Source organism: Mesoplodon densirostris, chromosome 1 (genome assembly GCF_025265405.1).
Source record: "Mesoplodon densirostris isolate mMesDen1 chromosome 1, mMesDen1 primary haplotype, whole genome shotgun sequence".
Taxonomy (NCBI): Eukaryota; Metazoa; Chordata; class Mammalia; order Artiodactyla; family Ziphiidae; genus Mesoplodon; species Mesoplodon densirostris.
Genome location: NC_082661.1, coordinates 18,796,743 through 18,822,852, shown reverse-complemented (window position 1 = coordinate 18,822,852; position 26,110 = coordinate 18,796,743). Strand labels below are relative to the sequence as shown.

The following is a 26,110-nucleotide window of genomic DNA, read 5'->3' as shown; positions in this document are numbered from 1 at the left end:
TGTACCTATAATTTGCCAAGTTCGACACCAAACACAAGGATGGTCCCTACTTCACCGGATGGGACTTGATCATTTTGCTTTCTTGTTCACCTTCCATTTGGCTGGTGGTCATTGAAGTGGGATTGAAGTGGGGTGGGACTGAGGGTCGAACGATGTTGCTTCTGTTCTAGATTCTATCATCACTTACTGTGCGAGCACCGGTGATGTCCTCTTCTGTAAAACTTGGGTGCCAAATACCAGGTGACTCCTAATTTCCCTTTCAGAGCTACATTTTCTTTCCTAAGTAGGAAATCGAGAAAACCAAATACCACATAGTTGTAACGCTCTTAAGCTTACAAAACACTTCTGCATTCATTCCACCTTATTTCATCTTCAAAAATCCACTGTTGTCCCCATACAACACAGAGGACACCCATGTATGTTCACTGGGGTGAGGTGACCAGCTCAAAGTCTTCCAGCACGTGCACAAGAGAGCCAGACTGAAGAGTTTTTTGCTCCCCAAACCCCATGCTCTCTCCCTGCTATACTCCTTTTCTTAAAAATAATAACAACAGATTTGAAAGGCTATATAAAATCCACACACAGAATGCAACTTGGATGAGCCTTCCTTTTCCTAGATTGAGGGCTGAGAAGCATCCAGATGTCAAGCTTTGTGGTACAAGTCACACAATGCAGGAGCTATGCTGGCATCTAGAGACGGCTAAGCAGTGGCCGTTGTGTGGACATCACAGATGCTGTGGACAATTAAGAAAATGTCTATTTGTACATTAGAATTTTGCTAGTTAGGTGTGTACCAGACAAGACTGTAAGGTGTTTAAAAGGGGCATAACTAGGACTACAATTAGTGAATACAGGACTAAACATTAAAAGACTAGACTTCAAAATTAATATCCACTTAAAAACGCGTGGTTGTAAAAGTTAGAATTTTGCCTTGATGAAGGGAAGGTAAGGTAAGTCCACAACGCAGGAGCAAGAAAGTTGCTAATGCAAAGGAAAGAACGAATACACCAAAGGGTGAGGGCACAGTCATGGCAACAGCATCCCAGAGGAAATCAAAGGGGCTAAAGCACAAAGTCCAGATCGAGAAGCTGGAGCAGAACACATGGGATGATCCTGGGTGTGGATCAGGTTCACAGCCCTGTCACGCACTGTCATGCACCCAAAGGGCATGGATGGCATCACCAGGCACCTGTTTAACACCCTTTCCAGGGGGCACACTTTTGAGAGAAGGCTGCATTTGAGCAGTTTCAAAGCATCCACAGAAAACTGTGCTCTAGTAAAATACTCATCTTACTTGTCAAAAAAAGTAAACTATTTTGAGCAACTATCATGAACTAGTGGGAAAAACGTAAGACTTCAGTTCATGCTTTTATAAACTTAAACATATTAAAATATATCAGAAGCACCACGTTTAAAGGAATATTTACAGAAACCCAAAGAATCTCTCTGTGATGTGAATATTTACTGAGAAGGGCGGTAGCCAAGCTGTAGATATCTACATCCCCAAAAGCCTGATCAAATTTGAAGAGCTCTGGGTCAGTAATAAAATCACGCACTGCAGGTTCACAAATTTATGTAAGATTATTTCTTATAAGCATTTTAATAAAGGCCTATGTGAAGTCAAACAAGAACCGTTTGTACAATGAATTATGTAGGGAACTTTTAACTACAAATGCAAGACACCAAGAATACATTCACTTTTTGGTTTATTAAAACAAAACTACACTTCTGTGCTTCTTACAATATATTGACAAGCATAAAAATCAATCAATGTTTCCAAATAAGTTTCACTCACAGCGTCACATGGTACTTTATAATAAATCTTTTTATAACAATCTGACACTTCTCTGTACAATGGGCAAATAGTTTAACACCTTCCATCAAGGCTTTTCAGAACTTTAGATGTTCAGAAATAAAGTCAAAAGTCTCTTTCAAATTCAATCATTAGTTTGTATTAAACTGAAATGCCAGATGCTAAGCCTCAAGTTCCTAAAATGTGTTTTAAAAAACAGATTTACATCCAAATTAAATCTTATAAACCTCAGTGGTAAGTCCTATCGTTTCTAAGCACTAGAACTATTTGTGGATAAAAAGCTGCATTCGATTGTGCAATATTTTCTTCTAGGTTTGAATTAAAATCTTAATTTTTTATCGCAATTAATCCTAATGTTAACTTTGCTACTTTCAGTGAAAAACCCAGATACATTAAGGGGCTGGTCTTTCATCAAAGAAAAGAGCTCTGACCACCTATACTATAGTTTTCTGTGCTTATTGTCTCCAGGGGAGGAAATATACATCCATTAAATGCAACATTCGATTATACAAAATGCATGCAAATTCTGCCTCTGTGCACGTGTTATTGTTTTGACCCCTTAGAGAACTACCTAACATAGTGTTTCCCAAAATGTTTTCTATGACCCTAAGGAGAGGTCCATAGGTGTCCCAAAGGGGAAAAAGGCCCTGGGATCACACAGATCGGGAAATGCTGGGTTAAACAGGCTTGGTACTGGCAGGCCCTGAGCCCTTACTGCACTAAAGTGCACTGTGAGTTTCTAGGAAAGAGGGTCCGTGTGCAAATTTATTTTACCAGCAACACGTTTTCTATATACAAAACACCTATGAACATCTCACAGAGCACTCATATACATGGAGAACTTTGGGAAATGCTTTTCCCCTTCAGACTGGAAATTCCACAATCCTACATTCATTGCAATCCCTGGTGTTTTCTCCACTCACCCTGTGGCTTTGTGAGACTTAATAGATCTGAACAGATCTGAGAAGGAAGACTCACAGTACTGTTACTAGTTCTACACACTTCATGCTAGTTCTTTCCCTTTGTTTTTCTTTAAATTTTGAGAGCGAAAGTTCCTTCCCCTCTTTTGAATTTCTTAGGATTTTCTCATTTTGAAAGAGTGCAATTTCACATTGCTTATTATTGGGTCTTTTTGTTTGCTTTTTAACTTGAGTCACAGCTTGTCTTCCCCTGGAGGACATGCATTTCAGTTTTCTAGAAATGCAATAGAGTAAACTGTAGTAAATTATTTACAAGCACCTAGTTTGTTTAATCTTACATGAAAGCCATTCGCTCTTGGAAAACAAGAATAAATCTTCTAGCAAAACAGTGCTATCTGGAAGCCTTATTGGGATGATGGATGTTCATTCAGTACCGAGGCACTCAAGAATGAGCTGTGCTAAAATTAACTCGAGGGTGAGCTTGTCTGGATGAGCAGAACTTTGGTTGAGATTTGCCTTCCTTAAAAAAAGGTTTTCAAAGCACCAGTTAATTACAGAAAGCATGCATATTTATTCTCACAGTGAGTTAAGTGGCGAGAGAGCTAGCAAATCATATATTGCATTCCCCAAAGCATCTGAGTAGATTTCTAGAAAACAAACCAACTGAAAGGGAAAAATAAAGCCAGAGAAGCCATTGTTCCCTGCTTAGGCTGGTGCAGCAGTAGCTCTTAGCAGAAGTCACAGGCGGGGCAGCAGAATCCACTGGGAGGTCAGTCCCAACCTTGACTTAAAGGGTCTGAGTAATCCTTGGTCTATAATTTAGTGGATGGGTAAAAGAGACTAGTGAAATATTTGCTTGCCTAGGCAAGGAACACACAAGGGGATAAATAAGCCTCCCTGGCTGTTCCCCCAAACACAGAGCTCCATCCTACTTAGGAAAAAGGAATGCTACACGGGGAAGACCCCACTCCACACCAGAGACGCTGCAACACTGACAACTGCTTAATGGTACATGAACGCCTATAAAGAAAACATATATTTTAAATGCGGAATTTGAGAAGAGTGGAAGAAAATCACAAAAGCATGGCATTATTGCTCTGAGTTTCAAAAGTGTCATACAATGTGAAATACCAATTAGTACCTTTCCCTCTCGCAACACACACAGAATATTCATGAGATATTATTAGTGTTTAAAAGCCAAGCTGATGAAAGCACAAACTTAATTCGCAGTACTTTTCGATTAAATTCAAAGATTACCTGCAATATTCATCACGAAAAATTCCTATTCCATAATACCATGGACAGAAAAGAAGGAACAGTGAGCTGTTAAAAAACGTTTAATATCACATGATTTTTAAGAAATCACTATAATTACCATAATTAGCTAACAATTATGATCCCTGCTCACAAAAAGGCACCTACATGTTACGAACAATTTTTCATAATTATTTGCCACTATGTGGCATCGGGGTTTAGGAAAATAACCCACACACATTTTTAAAGAACCATGTTTTTTTTCTTCCTCAAAGCTAAAAAACCTATAAATGCCTCCGACCATTTGCCAGTCTGCAGGGCTATCACATATACCGTCCAGGTTGTACTATGCCCAACGTGAGTGGGTACTAGCCACCCAGAAGACGTGCAGTGCACGACCGGTCTGCATGGCATGAGAGGACTGGGTCAGTAGCCTGAAGCCCGGGCACTTTAACACAGGCTATCAGGCCAAGCTAATAAGTTAATACAGCTGCTCTCTCTAAGAAACAGCTGTACCTGTGATAGGCAGGTACTACCTGAGGGGCGGGAAGGTATACAGACATAAAATAGGAGTTGTTCCTAAATACTTGCTGGTCATTTAAAACTCAATGGCACTTTTTCATATGAACAAACGTTTTCAAAGTCAGTTTTCTGGCCAGGTTTATCTTGAATTTCACCAGCCAAATTTATTTCCTGGTGCTAGCTGTTTGGTCACATTATCTCTATTCCTGACCTAAACTAATATTGCGTCTTCACTTAGCTCTTAAAACACTTTCTGTATCTGACTGCAACAGACAGCACAGTGATACCTGGGTGTGATGTATATTAGCCCATTCATCTGTAAAGCACTTTAAGATGAAAAGTGTTCCCACTTAAAATTTAGCTACGACTGACAAAGATAAAAACAAAAAAACAAAAACAAACAAAAAAAATCCAGGGAATGGATGACACAATTATTTTTAAAGGAAGCATTAACCATTAATCAGAAAATATGCCAACAAATTACCTGACAGCATTAAGTATACTATACAAGATTCAGTTCTAGAATCAACTACATTTTTGTGTCCATCACAGTAATTAGTCCTTAACAGTTATACTTAAAATGTAAATCTTTAATAAACTCCAAACTAATCGTTTGCGATTTCATCTTGTCATCTATTGATTATGAACTGTGAACGGAGGCTGAGGGCCCCCAAAGTGTGATCTGTAGGCGGCTGGGTCATCTCAGAGTCCGATGATCACAGATGACGTAGGGGAGAAGGCACTTGTCTTCCAGGAGGTCACATCAGGACAGGTCGGGCCCGACCACACGATGGCACCTCCCACTCTCGAGCCACAGGCAGGAGCCTACGAGGGACTCGTCCCACACTTGTCACTGGCCAGACGTGCCAGGAGTTACCTACAACACCACAAAACTCAGAATATATTCTAGGAGTTTTTGCCGGTTGCACTGAGGTAGAAAAGTGCTGCTGAGTTCTAAAACAGACACTCTCTTTTGTTTGGTCTCTTTGAAAACCTAGAGAGAAAGTTTAGATTAAATTAAAGACAAACCAAAAAGGGTCAGGGGGAATTTCTATCACCAACCCTGCCCTGTGTCCTAGCCCAGAAAATGCAGTAAGGCACGTAGAGCCATATGCGGGCTTTAAGTAAACGTCCATGTAGGCATGTGCAAGTGTGGGGTGGGGGGATTTGGGGGCAGGTGTGGGGTTTTGGGGGTGGAGTTCAACCAGTGTACTATATTTTTTAATTTACGTTGGAATAAAGTCACAAATATTCCCTTACAAAGACCACTAGTACCTTCATGGAACTCATGTCCCAAATGATATGTGAAGGTAAGGGATACCTGAGGATACTTCTAGAAATATCGGTAAAAGCACAAGAAAATAACTGAAGGGACTTCCCTGGCGGTCCAGTGGTTAAGACTCCACACTCCCAATGCAGGGGGCATGGGTTCAAATCCCTGGTTGGGGAGCTAAGGTCCCGCATGACGCACGGCGCAGCCAAGAAAAAAAAAAGAACTGAAAATCATAGGGCATAATTAACATCCCCACCAAAACTGTAGTAGAATCTTGAAACACACTGACACCTTTGTTTGGAATGAAGATGAAAACCAGGAAAATTCTGAAACATTCAAATAAATCTGTGCTGATGGGCCTCACCTTCCACGTGCCCCTTCTCCTCCCAACCCCCAGAAATGCCTGCAAGGTTAATCCAGCAGAAACTGCTTCTCCCAGGGTTCAGCCCAACACAAAGGTGCCTCACACAGACTAGATCTAAATAGAAAGAAGACAGACGTGAACACACTCTTTTATACCATAAGCAGGGGACACTCACCCCAATATCCTTAAACATTTTCACAGCATTCTTCACAAGACAGTAGGTGGCACTCTCAGCTGTGGAGAAAGAAAAAGCCCATCAGACGTTTTGGCCCAGCAACAGAGTAAACCCCAACATCCACAGGAAGAGCACGGGAGGCTAGGGAGAGGGTCAGAGCAAGTCCAAGGACTGGGTCAAGCTCCCTTTCGCTACTGGCAACCTGTGAGGCCTCAAAGGATTTGCCGTTCTTTAAAACTACTTTGTCATCTTTTAAGGAAAAAAGAGAAGGAGAGAGGGATAAGGAGAGAAACAGGGAGGGAAGGAGAGAGGGAGGCAGGGAAGGACAGAGAGAAGAGGAAGGGAAAGAGAAATACCCAAAACGCCCATCTTGAAGGATTTTTGTAAGACTCAAACAAGACAGTGTGCAGAAATTCTTTTAAACTGCACAGTGATGCATACATGACTACTACACCAGTGGGACCAGAAAGAGCACAAGTCTAGAGGTTGGAAAAAAAGAGTTCTAAACCCAGGTTGCCCTTTAACTAGCTATGTGATCTGGAATAGTGTCCTCATCTATAAAGTGAGGTGATTCTAGCTCTAGATAGCAATCTAGAGATATTTCTAGGGATATATCTACACATCTAACTATCTATCTATCTATAGAGAGATCTAGATATCTCTAGATAACTATAACTAGATATCTCTAGATAGATTATCTCTAGATCCCTCATGGCTCTAAAAATTATTGATTCAAAGTAGTTTCAGTCCTAAACCGTAATTGTGTAAAATGCCACTCCCACCCCAATCACACCTCTTCTGTAGCAGACACTACCAAGTGCCAGTCAGTATGGGGGGCAAATGAAACACCCACTGCTACTAGGCGTGCAAACTGGTTCAGCACTTAAGAAGCACTTGGCAGTACCCACTAAAGCTGAACCCACCACACCCTGTGACTAGGCAATTCTCCTATACAGCCCAGCATAAATGAGTCCCTGTGTTCACCCAAAGGCACATTCAAACATGTTCACAGCAGCACTATTCAGAGTAGCTCTGAACTGCAACACCCAAATATCCATCAATGATGGATGTGAATAAATAAAATGTGGTAAATACTTATACAGTGGAATACTACAAAGCAACAAGAATAGACAAACTACATGCAACGACATGTATGAATCTCACTTGCAAAGTTAAATGAAAAAAGCCAGACATAAGAATATCTATCTGTATCATTCAATTTATATAACACACCCAAACAGGTAGTAGTAGTCATCTATGGAGTTAGAGGTCAGGATAATTTTGCATTCTTTTTTCCAATTATCTACAAAAAGCAGATTCCTATAATCAAAAAATGTGTAGCTTTTAAAAGAAGCCAAAATAGGATCACACATACCATACACTGCAACACTTCTTTCTGTCCTGGTTATTAGGTATTTGTGCAGCTTTTGCAGATATTCAGGCTCTGGAACAGGACCACTGAAGTTGTGAATGAAGATGGCAGCAGAGCTGTAGGCCTCCAGCAAAGGCCCAAGGAGCCTCTGTAGGAAGGTGATGAACTGCTGGTGCTCCTTGGACTGGCTCACCTGGGAGGGGAGGGGCGGGAGACCCCGTCACTGGGGGACAAAGGAACCTCCTCAGAGCACCAGCGGCTCGAGAAGACGGCCTCTCACCGGTTCCACACAGAGGCAGCCTACTGCTCCGTGCGCACAGAATCGCCCCTGGAAATGACTGCTGGTTTTGAAATGCGTCCTTTACTGTAATCACTGACATTCACAGTACTTGAGGTTTGCGTTCATTGAACAGCTGCCTAGGAGAAATTGTCATACTTGAGGAATTATGCCATACGGTCATCACTGAAAATAGCTAGTCCCGAGGCTGGACCCTCCAGACTTTGAAGCCTGGCTCGACGGTCACTCAGGTGCGCAAAAAGGCCACATGTCGAGACCCCCGAGATCATCTCAGTCCCTCCCAGCCCTCACTGCCTGCCATCCCCACATGGCTTCGGGCCCACAGTCTGGCACAGCGGGGAATGGTGTTGGTGATGATGGGGTGCTTTGGGCAGTGGGCGCTCTCATTGCACCCCTCCCCCAAAACATGCACGTTCAGACGAGCCTCTCTGGAGTGTGGAAGCAAGATCACTGCCCCATCTCGAAACTAATAATACCCAACATGAAAAACCTCCAAAAGTCATTTGGATTCTCCTCTGTGTGTGTGTGCGTGCATGTGCGTGTGCGTGTGCGTGTGTGTGTGTGTGTGTGTGTGTGTGTAAACTAGGGTTATTATCCCACTGCAAAGACAGTGGGATACCCACTTAGGGTATTCAGAAAAGAAGGGTCATTACTACTAATTTCTAAAATTACAAATTAGACAAAATTGCTTTTTCTAAAGCAGGGACAATCTTTTAAAAATCAAATTTTCTCCTGTGATAGGAATTGTCTTAATTGAAGGCAAAGAGCTTGATGTAGGAAATTTTGGGAGAGACGGCAAGACTGAGCATGACTCAAAAAGAGCAACCAGGCCAGTGGCAGCTGAATCTTAATTCTCTCCCATACCTGGTACGGTACTGCCTTGCTTCAGTGATGACTGAACAAAACCGCTGCCTCTTTAGGAGTGAGTGCAGGTGTGGGTAAACAGGTTTGCACCTGTGCATTCTGATGAGAGGGTCATGAAAGGTATCATCTATGCTGTTCATCTTCCCAAATTCTCAGACTCTTGTCTCTTTTTCCATTTATCTATACCCACACTGAACAATTTAAGGTATTAATTCAATTCAAACAGTTTCAGTGTCCTAACTGAGCAGAAAGCACCCCGGATAGTTTGCGGGTGCTCTGAACGTGAATTAGTCACCAGAGTCCCAGTTTATAAGAGCCTCATAACTTGTGGCAACATAAGCCTCGACTCATCACGGTCATGTCCACCAGAATCCTTCACCCAAAGTACCTTCAGGAAGCAATCTCGCTGCTCTTCACCAAAATCGCTGTCTTCATCTTCTTCATCACTTCTCCAAGACAAAACTTCAGGAAGCTTCTTGTCCCACTGCTGCTCAGCAAGACCAGGACTAGTATCTTCCTGATCATCTGGCTATGCCAAGGAGATGACCAAGAGTAAATAAACATGCACAGGCACGCAAACACCTGCCCGGCTGGACCCCAGACAAAGCAGCCCTCTCTCATTCCCTCCCCTACTCTGCTCTGTTTAGCCATTCACAACATCAGTCCACTGCCCTCTCCAAACTCAAAACCACTCAGAAGACAGCAGGGGAGGGAAAAAAGAAAGAGTGAGGGCGAAAGCTACCAGACAGATCAAATAAAATACCCTTCCCTCTCCTAAATTGGTACCTATTTTCCCAGGCCATACCCTCTATACTAAAGGTGCCAAAATTAAAACAAAATCTCAAAAAAGAAAAATGCACATGGGCAAGCTACAAGCACACAGATACGCGGAACAGCTGATCTTGGAAGGCAGACTTCTGGATGTCAGGGAATCTAGTCAAGATACGTCTTATGAAACACCCATTACACAAAAGGAACCAAAATATTAAGCAGTCCCAAAAGACATTTATGCTCCCCGTTCTTATTTTTCTCTTCATCTCATCTGGACTCGACTATATATCAAGTGGAATTATTGGTTCAGGTGGCTGGTAGGAAAGATAATGAAGAGCAAGAAACTAAATAAAGGCAAACAAAGGCGAGCATGTCCTCTTACCTCCGCCACTGTAAGAATGCCATACTGGATAAACCTGCCTACTGTTTCATGGCAAATTTGGTAAAACGTCTGGCAGGGCTAAAAAGAAAAGGCATTTCCATGTAAATGTCACTGTCCTCCACTTATTTTTTTAAAGACAGAAAATCGCATACAAGGTAGCTGCTGGATACTTCCACAGTATCACCTGCCTCCCTCCACTGGGCAAGCCCTAAGAGTTCCGACGCCCGCCCTCTTGATGAGTGCATGTCATGGACAAAAGAAGAGACCTTGTAACCCGACTGGCAGAGCGCCCAATGCAGCACCACTTGCAGAGGGGGCTCCTGAGCTGTGTCTCCCCGAGTGGAGCAAGGCCTTAGAAGGGCTGCTGGCCAGGACCCTACACCTGTTTCTTCCTTTATAAGACAATTTCTCTGCAAAAGCTATCTTACAGTAAATGTTGTACACAAAGGTGGCGGATGAGGAAACACTATATGTATTCAAATAACTCAAAAAAGACCCAAGTGAAAGACAAGGTCAAACTTGAGAGCCTTATCTACCCTGCCCCCTCCCACCCTGCCCCCAAGATTCATGCAAAACAGATTCCCCAACAGGACCACAAACGTAACATATATAAAGAACGCTGTGGAGGAGAGCTGTACTCACAATACCTGTGCTCATAAATGTCCCAGGACACACTCATACAAGTGGAAAAGAACAGACTTTAAAATAAAATATAAATTCTATTTGTTGATGATTTTGAGGAAAAAATCTCTCTACTGCTTAATATGTATGCCTCCTTATAAATGTCTACACGTATTTAAATATACTATAAATGCTCATTAGTTCCGCTGGGCCTTGCTTTCCCCATTTGTAAAGGAGAAGGGGTTGAGCAGATGAGTTTTAAGCCTGTTTCTGACTCTTCTCTTCTACGGTTCTATCATCCACGAGTGGGCATGTTAGTTACTTACAAACCCCGGACCCAGTGGCTTAAGCACAATAAGAGCTCAATAACTCTGGATCTCAGTGATGGAGAACGCTGAGCCATCTGTCCTATCACACCTCACGGCACGCGAGGGGTTCGCTGGAGCGGTGACCCCCATAGCAAACCAAGATAGTAACGACATAATGGTTTGGTGGTCATTGAGACCCAGCAGCAGGATCTAAAGCTTCAATCGTGGGCCAAAAACTCTCTATAAGGAAAGCATTTTATGATTTCACAAAGGTGCTCAAGAAAGAGAGAAGAGGCAACACTGAAGAGTCTTCACTTACAAGCGAGATGGTGCCTTCGTTGGAGAGCAGATAGCAGAGGCTGGCGGCCTTGCGCACCAGCTGCTCCTGGCTGATCAAGCTGGGAGACACAGGCGCTCCCGGGCCCCTCTGCTTCAGAACTGCGTACAGGCTGCAGGCTGAGAAAGTAAAAGCATCAATGAAGCTGGCAGCCTTAGGTCTCCAGGAAAAACTTCAACTGGCTCAGATGAGTTGGATTACCTCAAAAGATTATTAATACATCAAAAATAATTATCTGGGGCTTCCCTGGTGGCACAGTGGTTGAGAGTGCGCCTGCCGATGCAGGGGACGCGGGTTCGTGCCCCGGCCCGGGAAGATCCCACATGCCGTGGAGCGGCTGGGCCCGTGGGCCATGGCCGCTGAGCCTGCGCGTCCGGAGCCTGTGCTCCGCAACGGGAGAGGCCCGCATACCACACACACACACAAAATTATCTGCATTCACTAGAGAAATTTAAGTAAATCCCTTCAGAATTTACTTCTTGTGATTCCATGTGATCCCAACCTTATCAAACCTTCCTCAGAAGCTTCCATCCCGTCTGCTCTCCGTCTCCTGTTGCCTCCACTCACTTCAGTTGTGTATGTCTCATCTCACTTAGATTTTCAGCTCGTGAACAGCAAGACATCTTACCTCTCCTCCCTAGTAAAACGTGTAATACTATGCATACAGTAATCCAGTTACTACTTGTTGAACAATAAATGTAAGAATAAGCTATAAACAGTGACATAGCAGATGACATTTTTATCTGAAAACTAAAACTATAGCAACACATTCCCTCAAACAAGGGGCTATCATCCCAACTGAAGTAGACACCACCATGTGCTTTTGGCCCTTTCACTTGCCACGAAAATATTTCAGGGTCCAACATACCTATGATGGCCTCCATGATAAAGACATGGAGCAGCCCATTGCTGTAGAAGTTGAGTTCAAAGACTGATGGGACAGTTGTGCTGGGAGTAATAAAAAATTCATCGTTCCTGCTGGTGTGTGTGATTGTGATGCAATTTCCCAGCAGCTGTATGGCATGCATGACTACGTCTTCTGAATTTCCTGAGAAACCCAGGTCAAAATCACGAGCCAGGACTTCCTCCTTCATCACAAAGAAGTCCTCCACCAATGTGGAGAGATCAATTCCCTAGAGAAACAGACAGAAGTGGTCTCTAGAGAACAGAAAAACTCCTTCCCAAAAGATGAAGAGACCGTTCCAAGGGTTTTTTTTCTTGCCTTGGCTTTCCTGCAGCTCGCTGTTGGCACATACGGAAAAAGAGCCAAAACACCGTGTAAAGAAAGTCAGAAGACTGGTTAAAAAGCTGTCCCCCAGGAATGTCAAGATACTCCACATCCAGAGACTACTCTAGCCACAACACATGATACGAGCACGTAAGATCACAAAAGGGAGAAGCCACCATCTGAAAGTGAGAAGTACTTATTTTTTAGCAAGAATTTCCCTCATTCTAAATATTTATCTGACAAATATTTATTTGGTGTCTATATACCGGCACTATGTTTGGTGTTGAGAACATGACTGTGAGAGAGACAGACAGACAGACACAGTCTTTCCCATCACAGGGCTTAGACAAGTGTATTGTGGGAAGGCAGAGCGCAGGTCCAAAATACCAATCAAATAGCTTGGAAACCATTAGCTATCAGAATACTTTCCGCATGTTGATGAGATACGCCTTATTTACATTAACTGTATTACTCAAAGAATGTCTTACTGTCATATAAAACAGTCTCTGAGGTTTTTTGTGTAGATTTCTTCCTCCATCAGGTGTAAGCACCTGTCAGCAGAGTCCTTAGCTTACTTTACTGTTCATCTCACAGGACTAGCGGGAAGGGGGCCAAGTCTATCAGTGGACCAGTATTTGGAGAGCTGACAAAGCATTTTCATGCTTTCTATTGAACTCCAGGTGACACTGCAGACATACCTGCCTGTGTCTGTAGAGGAGCAGGCAGGCCACGATGTGTGTTGACATAATGGCACAGGACTTGCTAGCGGCTGGAAGGCAAACACAGATCTTTAGTTGCACTTTTTTTAAATATAGTTAAAACTTTTTTAAAGCACCTAAATCTTAATCAGGAGTATTTAAAATTATGAAAGTCCTCTGCCACATTTCCTATAACCCATTTACCAAAGGGAAGTTACAACATTATACCATGTTCTGGGCCAAGGGAACCTCATCAGAGATCATGATTCATCACATAATAGAATTCAGTCTAAGACAGGTCTGCCCTCAGTCCAAACCAATGGAAGTTAGTTACTCAGTGACCAAGAGACATCTTTATGGAAATACCAAGACCCAAAGTATGAGCCTATTCCAAGAGCTCTACAGGATATCCTACTTTAGTGTGTCTTGACTTGTTCCTGGCCTCAGTCTACTACACCTGCAACTCTACTTCAGTCCTCTTGCAGGTATTCACCACCACATTACAACAAAGTCGGGGGGGGGGGATGGGGATGGGGACAGGTAGTTAAAGTCAGGAATCTGGGGTCAAATCCTAACTTCTACACTAATTTCATGACTTGGGAGAAATGTCTTAAATTCCCAAGCCTCAGCTTCCCTTTGGTACAATGAGCATCCACCTGGTTCACTGGGCTGTGTAAGCACGAAATGACTGACCTGGCACAGGACGCATAGTAATGGGCGCTCAATACGTTTTAATTTCCTCTTTTCAACCTGGCCCAGAGGCAGGTCAGAGGTAGGAAGGAAGGGGACAGAAATACATTTGAGAATGACTATAGTCCATAACTCAATATTCTAAATTTGTAGAAAATTATTAATCATATGAATCAAATATGAGAACATCTATGGAATAATCTAAAATAAGACACCATCTGTGGGTTTTCTGAGATGATAATGAATTCATGAATACTTCATTCACAACTGATGTTGTCTCCAGTGTTTAAGAAACAAAAAAGTACCGAGTACCATATATATTTGGCCTTTAAAAAGAATATTTAAAAGTTTTTTTTAAATTAAGTATTTGTGTTATAAATGGAAAATAGCACAATACAAAACGGTAAAAAATATTTTATAGACTAGACAGCAACACATCTGGTTATTTGGGTAGTGAGTTTTATCTTTATTTTACAACTTTTCAACATTTAAGGATGAAATATTTTTAGCATCCAGAATTTAAGCAAGGGGAGAGACACAATCAAATGTGCTCCAGAAAGACTATCCTGGCCCAGTGTAAAGCAGGAGTAGAGGCAGCTAGAGTGAAAGGAGCGGGACGAGGTGAGGAAGCCTCCACACTGGTGTCGCGAGGAGAGTGCGCCTGGGTGGCACCCCAAGGGCCCCACGCTGCTGCTGCTCTGCGATCTTAGAGCAGCCTCTACAACATGACACCATGCTGCAATTCGGAACTTAAGGACAGCTAATTCTGCAGGTAACTCACTCCACTCTGAGTCGTGCCCATTTGCATTATTTGTGTACAACTATCCCACTGAGAAGAGCATACGTCTTTAAGTACAGAACCATTATTCAATTTGTATTCCCCACAGCTAAAACAAAAATTTACACATAATAGCCGCAAAATATTTGCCAAATAAAAATGATCATGGGGTCACAGGGGAAAGGGACATGCAACTGTAAACCTAGATGTTGTACCACAAGTTAGTTCAAAGAGACTAATTCATAAGCAAAAGAAGCAACAAATCATTTTGGCAATTTTTTTAAATGCCTAAGAACTACCACATGAGTACCTGCTAATTAACAGGCACGGTGTGAGATGTTTCACTGGGTTACCTCAAATCCTCTCAGCACCACTTTCTTTCTAATAACTTACCTATCACCCCCTGTGTATTAGTACTAGAACCAGAAGTGGAATCTAACTTTGGCAGATTCCAAAACCTGTATGGTTTGTACTGCATCACACTGAATCTGAATTATGGAATTAAAAACTGGAATTCTACTTACTGAAGAGAATGTGCTCAGCCAGATTTGCAATCAATCTTCTTCGGAAGGATTCATCTGTTGCATTTCTGGACTCGTTAATGGACATGTCTGTACCTTCAGCAGCAGCATCATTGGGTCTAAGAAGGTTTTGTTTTTGTTTTTTTAATTAGACTTCTATAACCCCACTCTTTCACAAAGCATACTACATGGGCTTAAGATACAATGTATTAGACACTTTAAATTTCTACATATTCTAAATTTAAGCCACAGGTAGATTATTTCTATGGGTTGTTTTACTCCATAATATACCTTATTAAATTTAATATACTCTCCTGACCAAAACGTGTTATTTAATTACGACTAATCACTTCCAGAACTCACCGGTATAAAGAATGCATAAAGCAAGATGCCTCATTTTAAAACATTTTCAAAAATTCAATACTTGAACATATATTAAAGGAAGGGCTTAATATTCTATTTCTCTAAGTGACAATTCGATTTGAATTCTGGAAAATTCACATAGGAAAACTCTTTCATTTGTTGCATGAACATGCAATATGCATAGCCTAAGTTATTACCAAAAAGAACATTTCAAACATTCAAAAATATAAATCAAATAAGAACTCTCAGATGACTCACAAAATCAAAAAGATTTTATGATGCAAGCAATCAAAAACCTTCAAACTAATGTGAAAACACATAATTTCAAGATCCTTTATCAGACCAAGAGAAAAGTTACTCAAGTGAGGAAGTAAAAACAAGAATATGAATGCCCTTAATAAAGTTAACAAATTCTTCCATGCAATAGAAGAAATAACAGATATTTGATGGGTCAGTACAAAAAATTTCCATGAACCTTACCTTGAAGCAAGTATAGCTGGTAACAACGCTTGCTCCAGAGAAAGTGGAGAAGAAACAGGTTTCTGACTTTGGCTTTCTAAATATTCCTGGAAAAATAAAATAAAATATTATCATTTACTCCCACTGTCTCACTTCCATAAACATATATAAAATATAATTTCACCTTCAAAAAGTAAAAAGGGAGATGTTAATACAATGAGCCATATTACATAACATGAGAAATATTTTCTATATCCTAAACTGTCTTCAGAACTGCAGAATAACTCATAGAATGTTGTTAAGCATGAAATCTAAGAACAGAAACTCCAAAAAACAGGATGATGCTTAAGCAAAATCATTTAAAAATTAAGGGGAAAATTTAACTTTTCTCATATCTTCATGAAATTATTTGGCATTCCCAATATTACTAATAGTGATAAGTCATCAACCATACCTTCTAAAGGAAATCTGACAACCTGAAGCTCACGTTATACTCAAAAGAACCTCAAGTCAAAAACAAATCATAAACAAGAGAAGCTGTGCAATATTAAGAACAACAACAACAACAAAAAGTGATAAGAAATGATGAGGTCCCTAAAAGTCAAAAGCACTTAAGGCCAGAAAGCATGCATCTAGCATAGCAGTTTGACTCTTTCAAAGTAAAACCAAAAAGTGGAACAGAAGGAGAAGCAGGACATCTCTGCACCTTATCTTTAGGTTCCCATCCTTCTCTTCTCCTTTACCAATCTGAAAATCTTAAGAATTTAAAACTGCAGGACCTCAGGGACCCACCAGCCCCAGGCTTCTCCATGAGGATGGCACTATTCCTCTGAATATGTAGGTATTAGACTCCACTCAGTAGAATACGGCATCATCCTAGACTATCAATGTTACCCAGCTGTGAGATACATTTTGAAAAATTTCTCTTAAGGGCGATTTTAAAACATCATGTAGGGCTTCCCTGGTGGTGCAGTGGTTGAGAGTCTGCCTGCCAATGCAGGGGACACGGGTTCGTGCCCCGGTCCGGGAAGATCCCACATGCCATGGAGCGGCTAGGCCCGTGAGCCATGGCCGCTGAGCCTGTGCATCCAGAGCCTGTGCTCCGCAACAGGAGAGGCCACAACAGTGAGAGGCCCGCGTACCGCCAAAAAAAAAAAAAAAAAACAAACATATAAAATTGATATAGATAAAGCAACATACAAAATTCTCATGAATTAAAAAAAAATAGCAATACATTTTGAGACTGATATCTCCCAAACATAGACATTTAGGCTCCTTTGTCAACAGGCACATTTCAGTGGAATAATTTAGGAAACACTATCCTTGTCAGAGTCCCCATTCTATAAGAGAAGAAAGTGAGGCCCCAACTCACATGGAGAGGAGGCATCAGAGGCCGGACTAGAGCCCAGATCTTGTGTCACTGAGCTACACCAAGGCTGACACAGCTTCATTTCAACAGACACTCACCTTTAAGGAAAATGGTTGTGCAAAATCCACTCTCACACATCCATAGTTTTTTCGTAACATTCTGATAACGCCTCTTGCTATGCTCCAGAGGCTCTCATTCTTCTTAGGTTTTCCCTAATTTGAAATTTTGAAAGAATAGCATGGTAAGAAATAAAGCTAACAAATATACAAACATCATTATCCAAAGAATAAAGTTTATTAATTTTTTTATGGAAACCGATGGTTTGTCTGGAAAAAGATAGTAACGAATGAAGGAAAATAAGTATTCATTGACTGAGACCTGTCAGAAACACTTAGCACTCGAAGATGCTAAAAGATGTAATCACGTCACTGGGGAGGTAATTTGGCCAATGAAAAAGGAAACATTTAACACAACTTCATTTAGTGCATTGTTTACATCATTCACAAAAATAGAATTGCAAACTACTGAAGGACAAAAATGACGTAACAGCCTGAAAAACTGTTCTGCAGTTCTCAGATAAAAATAAGATGTCAAAGAGGCCACCTTATTGTGGTCTGATGATCACGATGGTCCAAATATGTAACATTAGGCAACCAAATGCCAAATTCAGCCCCAGAGTGGCCTGTGAGCCAATTATTCATTCAGTAAGTGTTTCCTGAATATTTAACATGCATAAGGCACAATGTCAGCTGTATAAGGGACACAGGACTCAGATATGATGTCATGAGACGCAGTCAGGGTGAGTGGAGCATATGTTCAGAATTGACACAGGCAACACAAGGAGGGGTCTCACAAGAGATAATAATAATAATCCAGGTCTATCACTTTATTTCTAAAGCCTCCAATTATTAGGAGTCCTTGAGCTTCTGATATGCTTTGGGCAATAAGCTTGAAACAAGTACCATGACCAAGACTTCCACACTAAATAAGAACAAAACTAAACTCCTCTGGAACTTGCACACTGCTGGGAGGAATAGTAAGTTGGTAAAACCATTGTGGAGAACTGTTTGGCAGCATCTACAAAGCTGAACATACATATACTTTATGATCCACTGACTCCACTCCCAGACACATACCCAACAAAATGCATACATATGGTCATCAAGAGAAATGTACAAGAATGATCACAGCTGAAACCAGGAAACCAAACTATTTTTTCAACAGTAGAATAGACAAATTGTATATTCATACACTGCAATACGGTATAGCTATGACAATGAACAAATTGTAACTACCTGTAACAACAAACAGGTGTTGCTTGTGCAAAGGAAACCAGAAATAAAAAGTCCACACACTACATTATCCCATTTATACCATGTTCAAAAATAGGCAAACTAATCTATTCAGTAAGAAGTCAAGATAGGTGGTTACCCTTGCAGGGAAAACAATGAGAGAGGGATGAGGGAGGTTTCTAGGGTCCTTGACCTGGGTCCTGGTTATGTAGGTGTATTCATTTTGTGCTGATTCCAGCTACATGCGTATGATGGGTGCATTCTTCTGTAACTATTTACTTCAGTAAAAAAGTTCACTAAAAAAATTACCGCAGTCTCAAAATTAATTTGTAGTTGTTTTACCAACATGATCCCACCAGTTCTTCAGGTTTAACTTAAACTCTACACATAAGCAATAAGCCCTGGGGAGACCGAGCCATGTATACCCTCCCCAGGGCAGAGGTGGCAACTCAGTACCAAGTATTCTTCCACTTTCCGACCCCATGATTAATCTAATCATGCCACTTCCTCCAAATGCAGGAAATTACCACATCATCACTACCAATCAGGCTGCCATAGGGGATGAAAGCCCACCCTAGCAAGTTTCCTACCGTGTTATAAAATTAGAGAGTAACAAAAATATTCTTAACTAATTCTAAAAGCACTTATCTAAAAGCAAAAGACTGAAAAAGCAAAGATAACTTTTGTGCAGGTGGTCCTCTTACCAGTTGTTCGCCATTGTAATGACCCTCGATAATACGATCGTAGGAGATCCCAACAGGTATTATCAAGATGTCTGGGATGGTATTGGTAGACAGAGTATCTACTACAACTGACAAAAGTCCTGCCCGAGCACAGGAGATTTTTCCACTCCTAGAGCGTGTGCCTTCCAGAAAAATCTCCAAGAATTGCTGCTGTCGAAGTAGTTCAACTATATGCTGGAATATAAGGAGAAAGTAAAACATGAGCTCATGAACTCAAGATCACCCAACTTAGAATAAGCTCAGCAAAGTTAAACCTAAAAACAAAAACAAAAAAAACCCTATAACTTCTGACAAAATATTTTGCTCATGCAGATAATATCAAAAGAGCTTCTCCAATGTTATATTTTGGTGATAACAAAAAGTAATCATCAAACCCATATCCAAGCAATAATCACTGAAATAATTACTCAGACAACTGTTTTTTAAAAATCTCAATCAAGTCTCATTTTCTTCTACTGTGATAGCTACCATAACGACTTTAAGAATAATTAGAGATCACACGTACCCCGTGGAGCAAAGCTCTATAGAGAATATCTTTCCGTCCATCTGACGTCTCATCTAGCCTCCGTCGTATGAAAAAGCCCCCAAGCTTATGGATCAGGGTACTATAAATTTAAGAACACATTAATTTTTTAAAAAGAAAAATTTAAAAAGAGTACTCAAATTCCAAGTTATTCAAAACGTGTCATTTGGATATAAACCTCATGTGTTGTTTGAGTTGCTGATTGTGAAAATGTGGACATTTTTCCATTTTCCATATATTGACGTTTCAGTCATTTACATTATTCATTAGCCTTCAGAATATCACTGTGTATAATGAAGCTCTGTTACATCTGTTCTAAGCCAAAAGGAGTTTACGTGATATATTACCCCGCAAAGGTCCTGGTACAGACTTTAAGAGGATTATAAAATACTGCTAAATTTTAAAACCCTGTCCAGGGTCTCAAGACACTGAACTTTAGACATCCCAAAATTTTCCTATGGCACATTTACTACAAGATGAATATGATGTTACAAAAGCCCCTTTGGGGAAACCTTCTCAAGTAAGTATTTCTTAGAGAGTATCCCAGTAAGACGAGAGTAACTTTATCAAACTGGAACCAAGCATAACCATCCTCCCAAAACATGAAACCAAAGTTTGCTTCATTTACACATACATAGAATAAAACAATTTGCACAACCCCACATCTCTGTCTACAGCACTGATGAATTATTTTGATATGAGGTTGAAACTTTCCAAAACTTAAGTCAACTTTTCCAAACTCAGAGCCTCCTCCTATTCTGTTCAAACAGAGTGATATTAATATAAATATTAATATACAGTTCTGGAATCTTCTCCAGTCAGCATAAGGAGGCCACAGGAAGATATATCCAGAACTTAATGTCACTCTTTGAAAGTAAAACTCTGCAGAATAAATTCTTAATAAATGAGATGAACCATCCACAAAAATAAGCCCCCTTGAAAAGTGGTTTGTGAATGTACAGACTGGCATGTAACAAAAGAACACTGCAAATAAACAGGCCAGGTCATCGAGAGTCTGTCATGTCTGAAGGAGTGATAAGCTGAGCAATGACTGGCATAGAGGTCGTGAAAAGGGAAGTTGGATTATGAGAAATTATCAATGTTTATTAAGTACTTCCCCAGAGATCCACCTTGAGAACCAATCCAGCCTGGAGGGAATGAGTACATGAGTTTTTCTGATTACAGAACAGGCAAACTATTATGGGGCAAGGCTTCTCTAAGAGCCCAGCTGGAAGAGTCCTCTTCACGCCTAAGCACCTTTCTAATTCAACTTTCCAGGTTCCTTGACACTGGGAAGAGGTACCCATGAGAGAAAACATAGATATTCTGATACTTGGAAAAGCATGTCTGCCCTGTAGGGTCATATCACGCTGGATTAGAGCTAGCTGTTTGCCTACATTCCCCGTTATTTTATGAGCTATTTGAAAGTAAGGACCATGTATCTTGTTCTCCCTTGTCTAGAGCACATTTGGGTAAGTATTGGCTTACTGCATGAATGAATGGCTTCTCTTTAGTGATCCACACACATCAGATTAGCTACAGAAGTCTGAGCCAAGGGATTAGGAAGGAGCACCTTGTACCGCGAGGCTGAGGATCAGGTTTCATGGCACGCAAAGCAGTGACGGCCCCCTTGTGAAGCGCCACCTGCACAGCCTGCTTCCCTTCCGGTCGCTCCACGTTCATCCTCCTCGTGCTCTCTACTACTCACAGAGCTGACCTGAGAGATGCTTTGTACTTTGAAGTATGAAACTGAATACTTTTCAAATCTGTGACCTCTTCTCCAAGAGCACTATTATACTTTTATTTAAGCCTGCATTACCTTTTATCTGAACTACTGCAATAGAGTCAGAATTGATCTAACTCCCTCTAATCCAGAATGACTTTTCAAAATGCGAATCTGAACGTATCATTTCTCAAGTATGGGATACACTCTAAACTCTTGGCTTAGAAATTGTTTTGACCTAACTCTCACCACCTATGCAGTCACCACCTCCAGCCTCTGAACCCTGCTAACGCCCCCTACATTCTAACCCTAGAGTCTAAGAATTGTCTGTTGTCTCATGACCGTATCACGCTTTTAAATCACTCTGCCTTTTCACATACTATTCCCTCTGAATGGAATGCACTGCATTCCCCTGAAAACCTCTAAAACATACCTTTTATGTTATACTGTAATTATTATGTTTCTAGCTCTACTAAATTATGAGGTCAAAGTAACAGGTATGGTTCTTTCTTACCTCTATACCATTACCGCCTGCCTACCACCACCCTGACCCCACCTGTGCATTGCCAAGTCAGATACAGTGATTTGCTATCTTATCTTTCTAATTGCCTTTTATATGTTTGATAAATACTGCTGATAAGTTTAGCTATTCACAGTTCACCAAATATCCCATATAAAACACAGAAATAATGATGATAGTCTTTTGTTGTTGCTGTTGTTGTTTTCTTGGAGTATGGTTGCTCTACAATGTTGTGTTAGTTTCTGCTGTACAGCAGGGTGAATCAGCCACATGTATAAATATATCCCCTTTGTATTTCCTTCCCATTTAGGTCACCGCAGAGCACTGGGTAGAGTTCCCTGTGCTATACAGTCAGTTCTCATTAGTTATCTATTTTATACATAGTAGTGTATATATGTCAATCCCAATCTCCCAGTTCATCCCACCCACCCCTTCCCCCGTCTGTTCTCTACCTCTGTGTCTCTATTTCTGCTTTGCAAATAAGTTCAAATGATGATGGTCTTAATGCTTTTTTGTACTTTCCAAACTTTCTGCAATAAGCATGCATTACTTTTATAATGAAAATAAAAAAGTTAATGTCTTCATTACAATAAATGTATCAAAAGGTATAATAAAAAAGAAAAATTCAAAATATAATCTTCATACCTTAACTTTCAAAATAAGCTGATCTTACCTGAAGATGGGGATGTTGAGATTATTGCCTGAAGCAATGTATGGCGCTTTGATGTTATGGCAGAAGAGAATGAAAGTGAGCAGGAGATAGTCTATATGTGATCTATGAACTGGTAGAAATATAAGTGGCAAATTCATCTAGCAAAAGGAAAAACACCAAATTTAAAATTCAGATGGAAAGTTCAATTACCATTTGCAACTTCACATTTGGTTAAAGTCATTCAAACACTAGCTACTTAGTGACTCATTCTTTAAAAACATTTTTCCGTAATAAGAACTTCTTTCAATTTAATATCATCTAGCTAAAAACAACTACAACAGAAAAGAATCAGGGAAGGAGGAAAACAATCAAGAGTTCAAGTTGACTATATATCTTCTGAAAGGAAGCCCTAATCATATAAAAAGAACATAGTTTTTGGCCACAGGCTTGGTTTGGTTTGAAATCCTGGGCAAGTGACTTACTGGCTGTGACTTGGGGCAATTTCTTAATCTATATGTGCCTTTATTTCATCATTTATAAAATAAGGATTGTTCTACCTGATTTTCAGAGTTATTGCAAAATAACTTACAGAAGGAATCCTGCATATTGCTGGAAGGTGCTCCTTTACCCCACTTATCCCCCACAAATACATAACTCCTGTAGTTATCTCACACAGGGGAAAATCTTGCAAATGCGTAGGAATGCACAACAGTATACAAGAAAACATTTGAAAAAGAATTCCAAAATCACTCTGCAAATGTGGAGAATACAGAATGACAGATTCACATAATTCTTGCCTCAGTTGCAGCTTTAACCATCTCAAGTTGACCCTTGTGAATCTGAATATTCCAAAAGAAGCTGTTGAACAGTTTTAGCAGCACCCACCCGGTCAGTCTGAAAGGAAGTTAAAAAACGTTTTTAATGTATATACATATATTTATATATATAAACATATATATTTGACATTTGTCTACCTAAAGTTTGGAACCTACAACGTGAGTGATTGTAATTGATTTGTTATGAGCATGTGTGCATGTATGTGTGTGTGTGTACATCTGAACTTAAATAACTGACCTTACACATATACTACTTATAGAAGCATCCATTTATTATGTACTAAAATTTTACATTTCATTCTAGTTGCACACTTTATACTTCAGAAGCTAATGATCAAGCAAATATTTAAGTGAGTAGAGTGATCCCTCTCCTGCATACAAATCACTCCAAGACATGGGCATGTGCAGATTCATCAAGAAAAAAAGAGAGAGGGCCCAAATAAATAAAATCAGAAATGAAAAAGGAGAAGTTACAACCAATACTACAGAAATACAAAGGTTCATACAAGATTACTACAAACAATTATATGCAAATAAAACGGATAACCTAGAAGAAATGGACAAATTCCTAGAAATGTACAGTCTCCCAAGACTGAACCAGGAAGAAATAGAAAATATGAACAGACCAATTCCCAGTAGTGAAACTGAGTCAGTAATAAAAAAAAAAAAAGAAACTCCTAGCAAACAAAAGTCCAGAACCAGATGGCTTCACAGGTGAACTCTACCAAATATCTGGAGAAGAGTTAACACATATCTTCTCAAACCATTGCAAAAAATTGCAGAGGAGGGAACACTTCTGCATTCTGCTCATACTATGAGGCCAGCATCACCCTGATAGCAAAACCAAAGACATCACAAAAAAAGAAAATCACAGGCCAGTATCACTGTTGAACATAGATGCAAAAATCCTTAACAAAATATTAGCAAACCAAATTCAACAATACAGTACATTAAAAGTATCACACACCATGATCAAGTGGAATTTATCCCAGGATGCAAAGATGGTTCAATATCTGCAAATCAATCAATGTGATACATCACATTAACAAATTGAAGAATAAAAATCATATGATCCTCTCAAAAGATGCAGGAAAAGCTCTTGACAAAATCCAACATCCATTTATGATAAAAACTCTCAACAAAGTAAATATAGAGGGAACATACCTAAACATAAGAAAGTCCATAAATGAGAAATCCACAGCTAACATCAGACTCAACGGTGAAAAGCTAAAAGCATTTTCTCTAAGATCAGGAACATGTCAAGGATGCCCTTTCTTGCCACTTTCATTAAACACAGAATTGAAAGTCCTAACCACAGCAAATAGACAAGAAAAAGAAATAAAAAGAATCCAAAGTGGAAATGAAAAAGTGAAACTGTCACTGTATGTACATGACATGATACTATACTTAGAAAATCCTAAAGACGCCATCAAAAACTACTAGAACTCATCAATGAATCTGGTAAAGTTACAAGATGCAAAATTAATATACAGAAATCAGATGCATTTCTATACACTAACAATGAACTATCTGAAGGGAAATTAAGAAAAGAATCTCATTTATAAGTGCATCAAAAAGAATAAAATACCTAGGAATAAATCTACATAAGCAAGTAAAATACCTGTACTTGGAAAAATGTAAGACACTCATGAAAGAAATTGAAGATGACACAAGCAGATGGAAGCATATACTGTGTTGATGGACTGGAAGAATTAATATTGTTAAAATGACCATATACACAAGGTAATCTACAGATTCAATGTAATCCCTATAAAATACCAATAGCATTTTTCACAGAACTAGAATAAATAATTCTAAAATTTGTATGACAACACAAGACCCCAAATAGCCAAAACAATCTTAAGAAGAACAAAGGTGGAGGTATCACGCTCCCTGATTTCAAATTATCTTACAAAGCTACAGTAATCAAGACAGCTCGTACTGTCACAAAAACAGAAACATGGATCAGTGGAATGGAACAGAGAACCCAGAAAGGAACCCACACTTATATGGGCAATTAATCTATGACAATGGAGGCAAGTATACACAATGGGGAAAAGAGTCTCTATAATAAATGGTGCTGGGAAAACTGGACAGCTACATGCAAAAAAACTCAAACTGGACTACTCTCTCACACCATGCATGAAAATAAATTCAAAATGGATTAAAGACTTTAATCTAAGACCTGAAACCATAAAACTTCTAGAAGAAAAACATGGGTAATATAGACTTTGACATCAGTCTTAGTAATATTTTTTTTGGATATGTCTCCTCAGGTAAGGGAAACAAAAGCAAAAATAAACAAATGGGACTAAATCAAATTAAAAAGCTTTTTCAGAGTGAAGAAATTATCAACAAAACAAAAAGGCCACCTACTGAATGGGAGAAGATGTTTCAAAAGGATATATCTGATAAGGGGCTTATACCTTAAATATATAAAA

General features: G+C 40.1%; 1 protein-coding gene across 5 annotated transcripts in view; it reads right to left on the bottom strand.

The window, feature by feature from the left end:
* Positions 1-1,637: 1,637 nt before the first annotated feature.
* GPAM (glycerol-3-phosphate acyltransferase, mitochondrial) overlaps positions 1,638-26,110 on the bottom strand; it is a 43,335-nt gene continuing 18,862 nt past the window's right edge. For all 5 annotated transcript variants that reach the window (XM_060099624.1, XM_060099606.1, XM_060099643.1 and 2 more), the window contains 15 exons: positions 23,631-23,727; positions 22,855-22,991; positions 19,921-20,020; positions 19,377-19,589; positions 17,479-17,592; positions 16,033-16,118; positions 15,193-15,308; positions 13,201-13,271; positions 12,143-12,407; positions 11,257-11,393; positions 10,009-10,086; positions 9,244-9,384; positions 7,697-7,886; positions 6,322-6,380; positions 1,638-5,503 (listed from right to left, as the gene is read on the bottom strand). In XM_060099624.1, the coding sequence (XP_059955607.1) occupies positions 5,387-5,503; positions 6,322-6,380; positions 7,697-7,886; positions 9,244-9,384; positions 10,009-10,086; positions 11,257-11,393; positions 12,143-12,407; positions 13,201-13,271; positions 15,193-15,308; positions 16,033-16,118; positions 17,479-17,592; positions 19,377-19,589; positions 19,921-20,020; positions 22,855-22,991; positions 23,631-23,727 (1,921 nt within the window). In that variant the 3' untranslated portion in view covers positions 1,638-5,386. The remainder of the gene's footprint in view (positions 5,504-6,321; positions 6,381-7,696; positions 7,887-9,243; positions 9,385-10,008; positions 10,087-11,256; positions 11,394-12,142; positions 12,408-13,200; positions 13,272-15,192; positions 15,309-16,032; positions 16,119-17,478; positions 17,593-19,376; positions 19,590-19,920; positions 20,021-22,854; positions 22,992-23,630; positions 23,728-26,110) is intronic.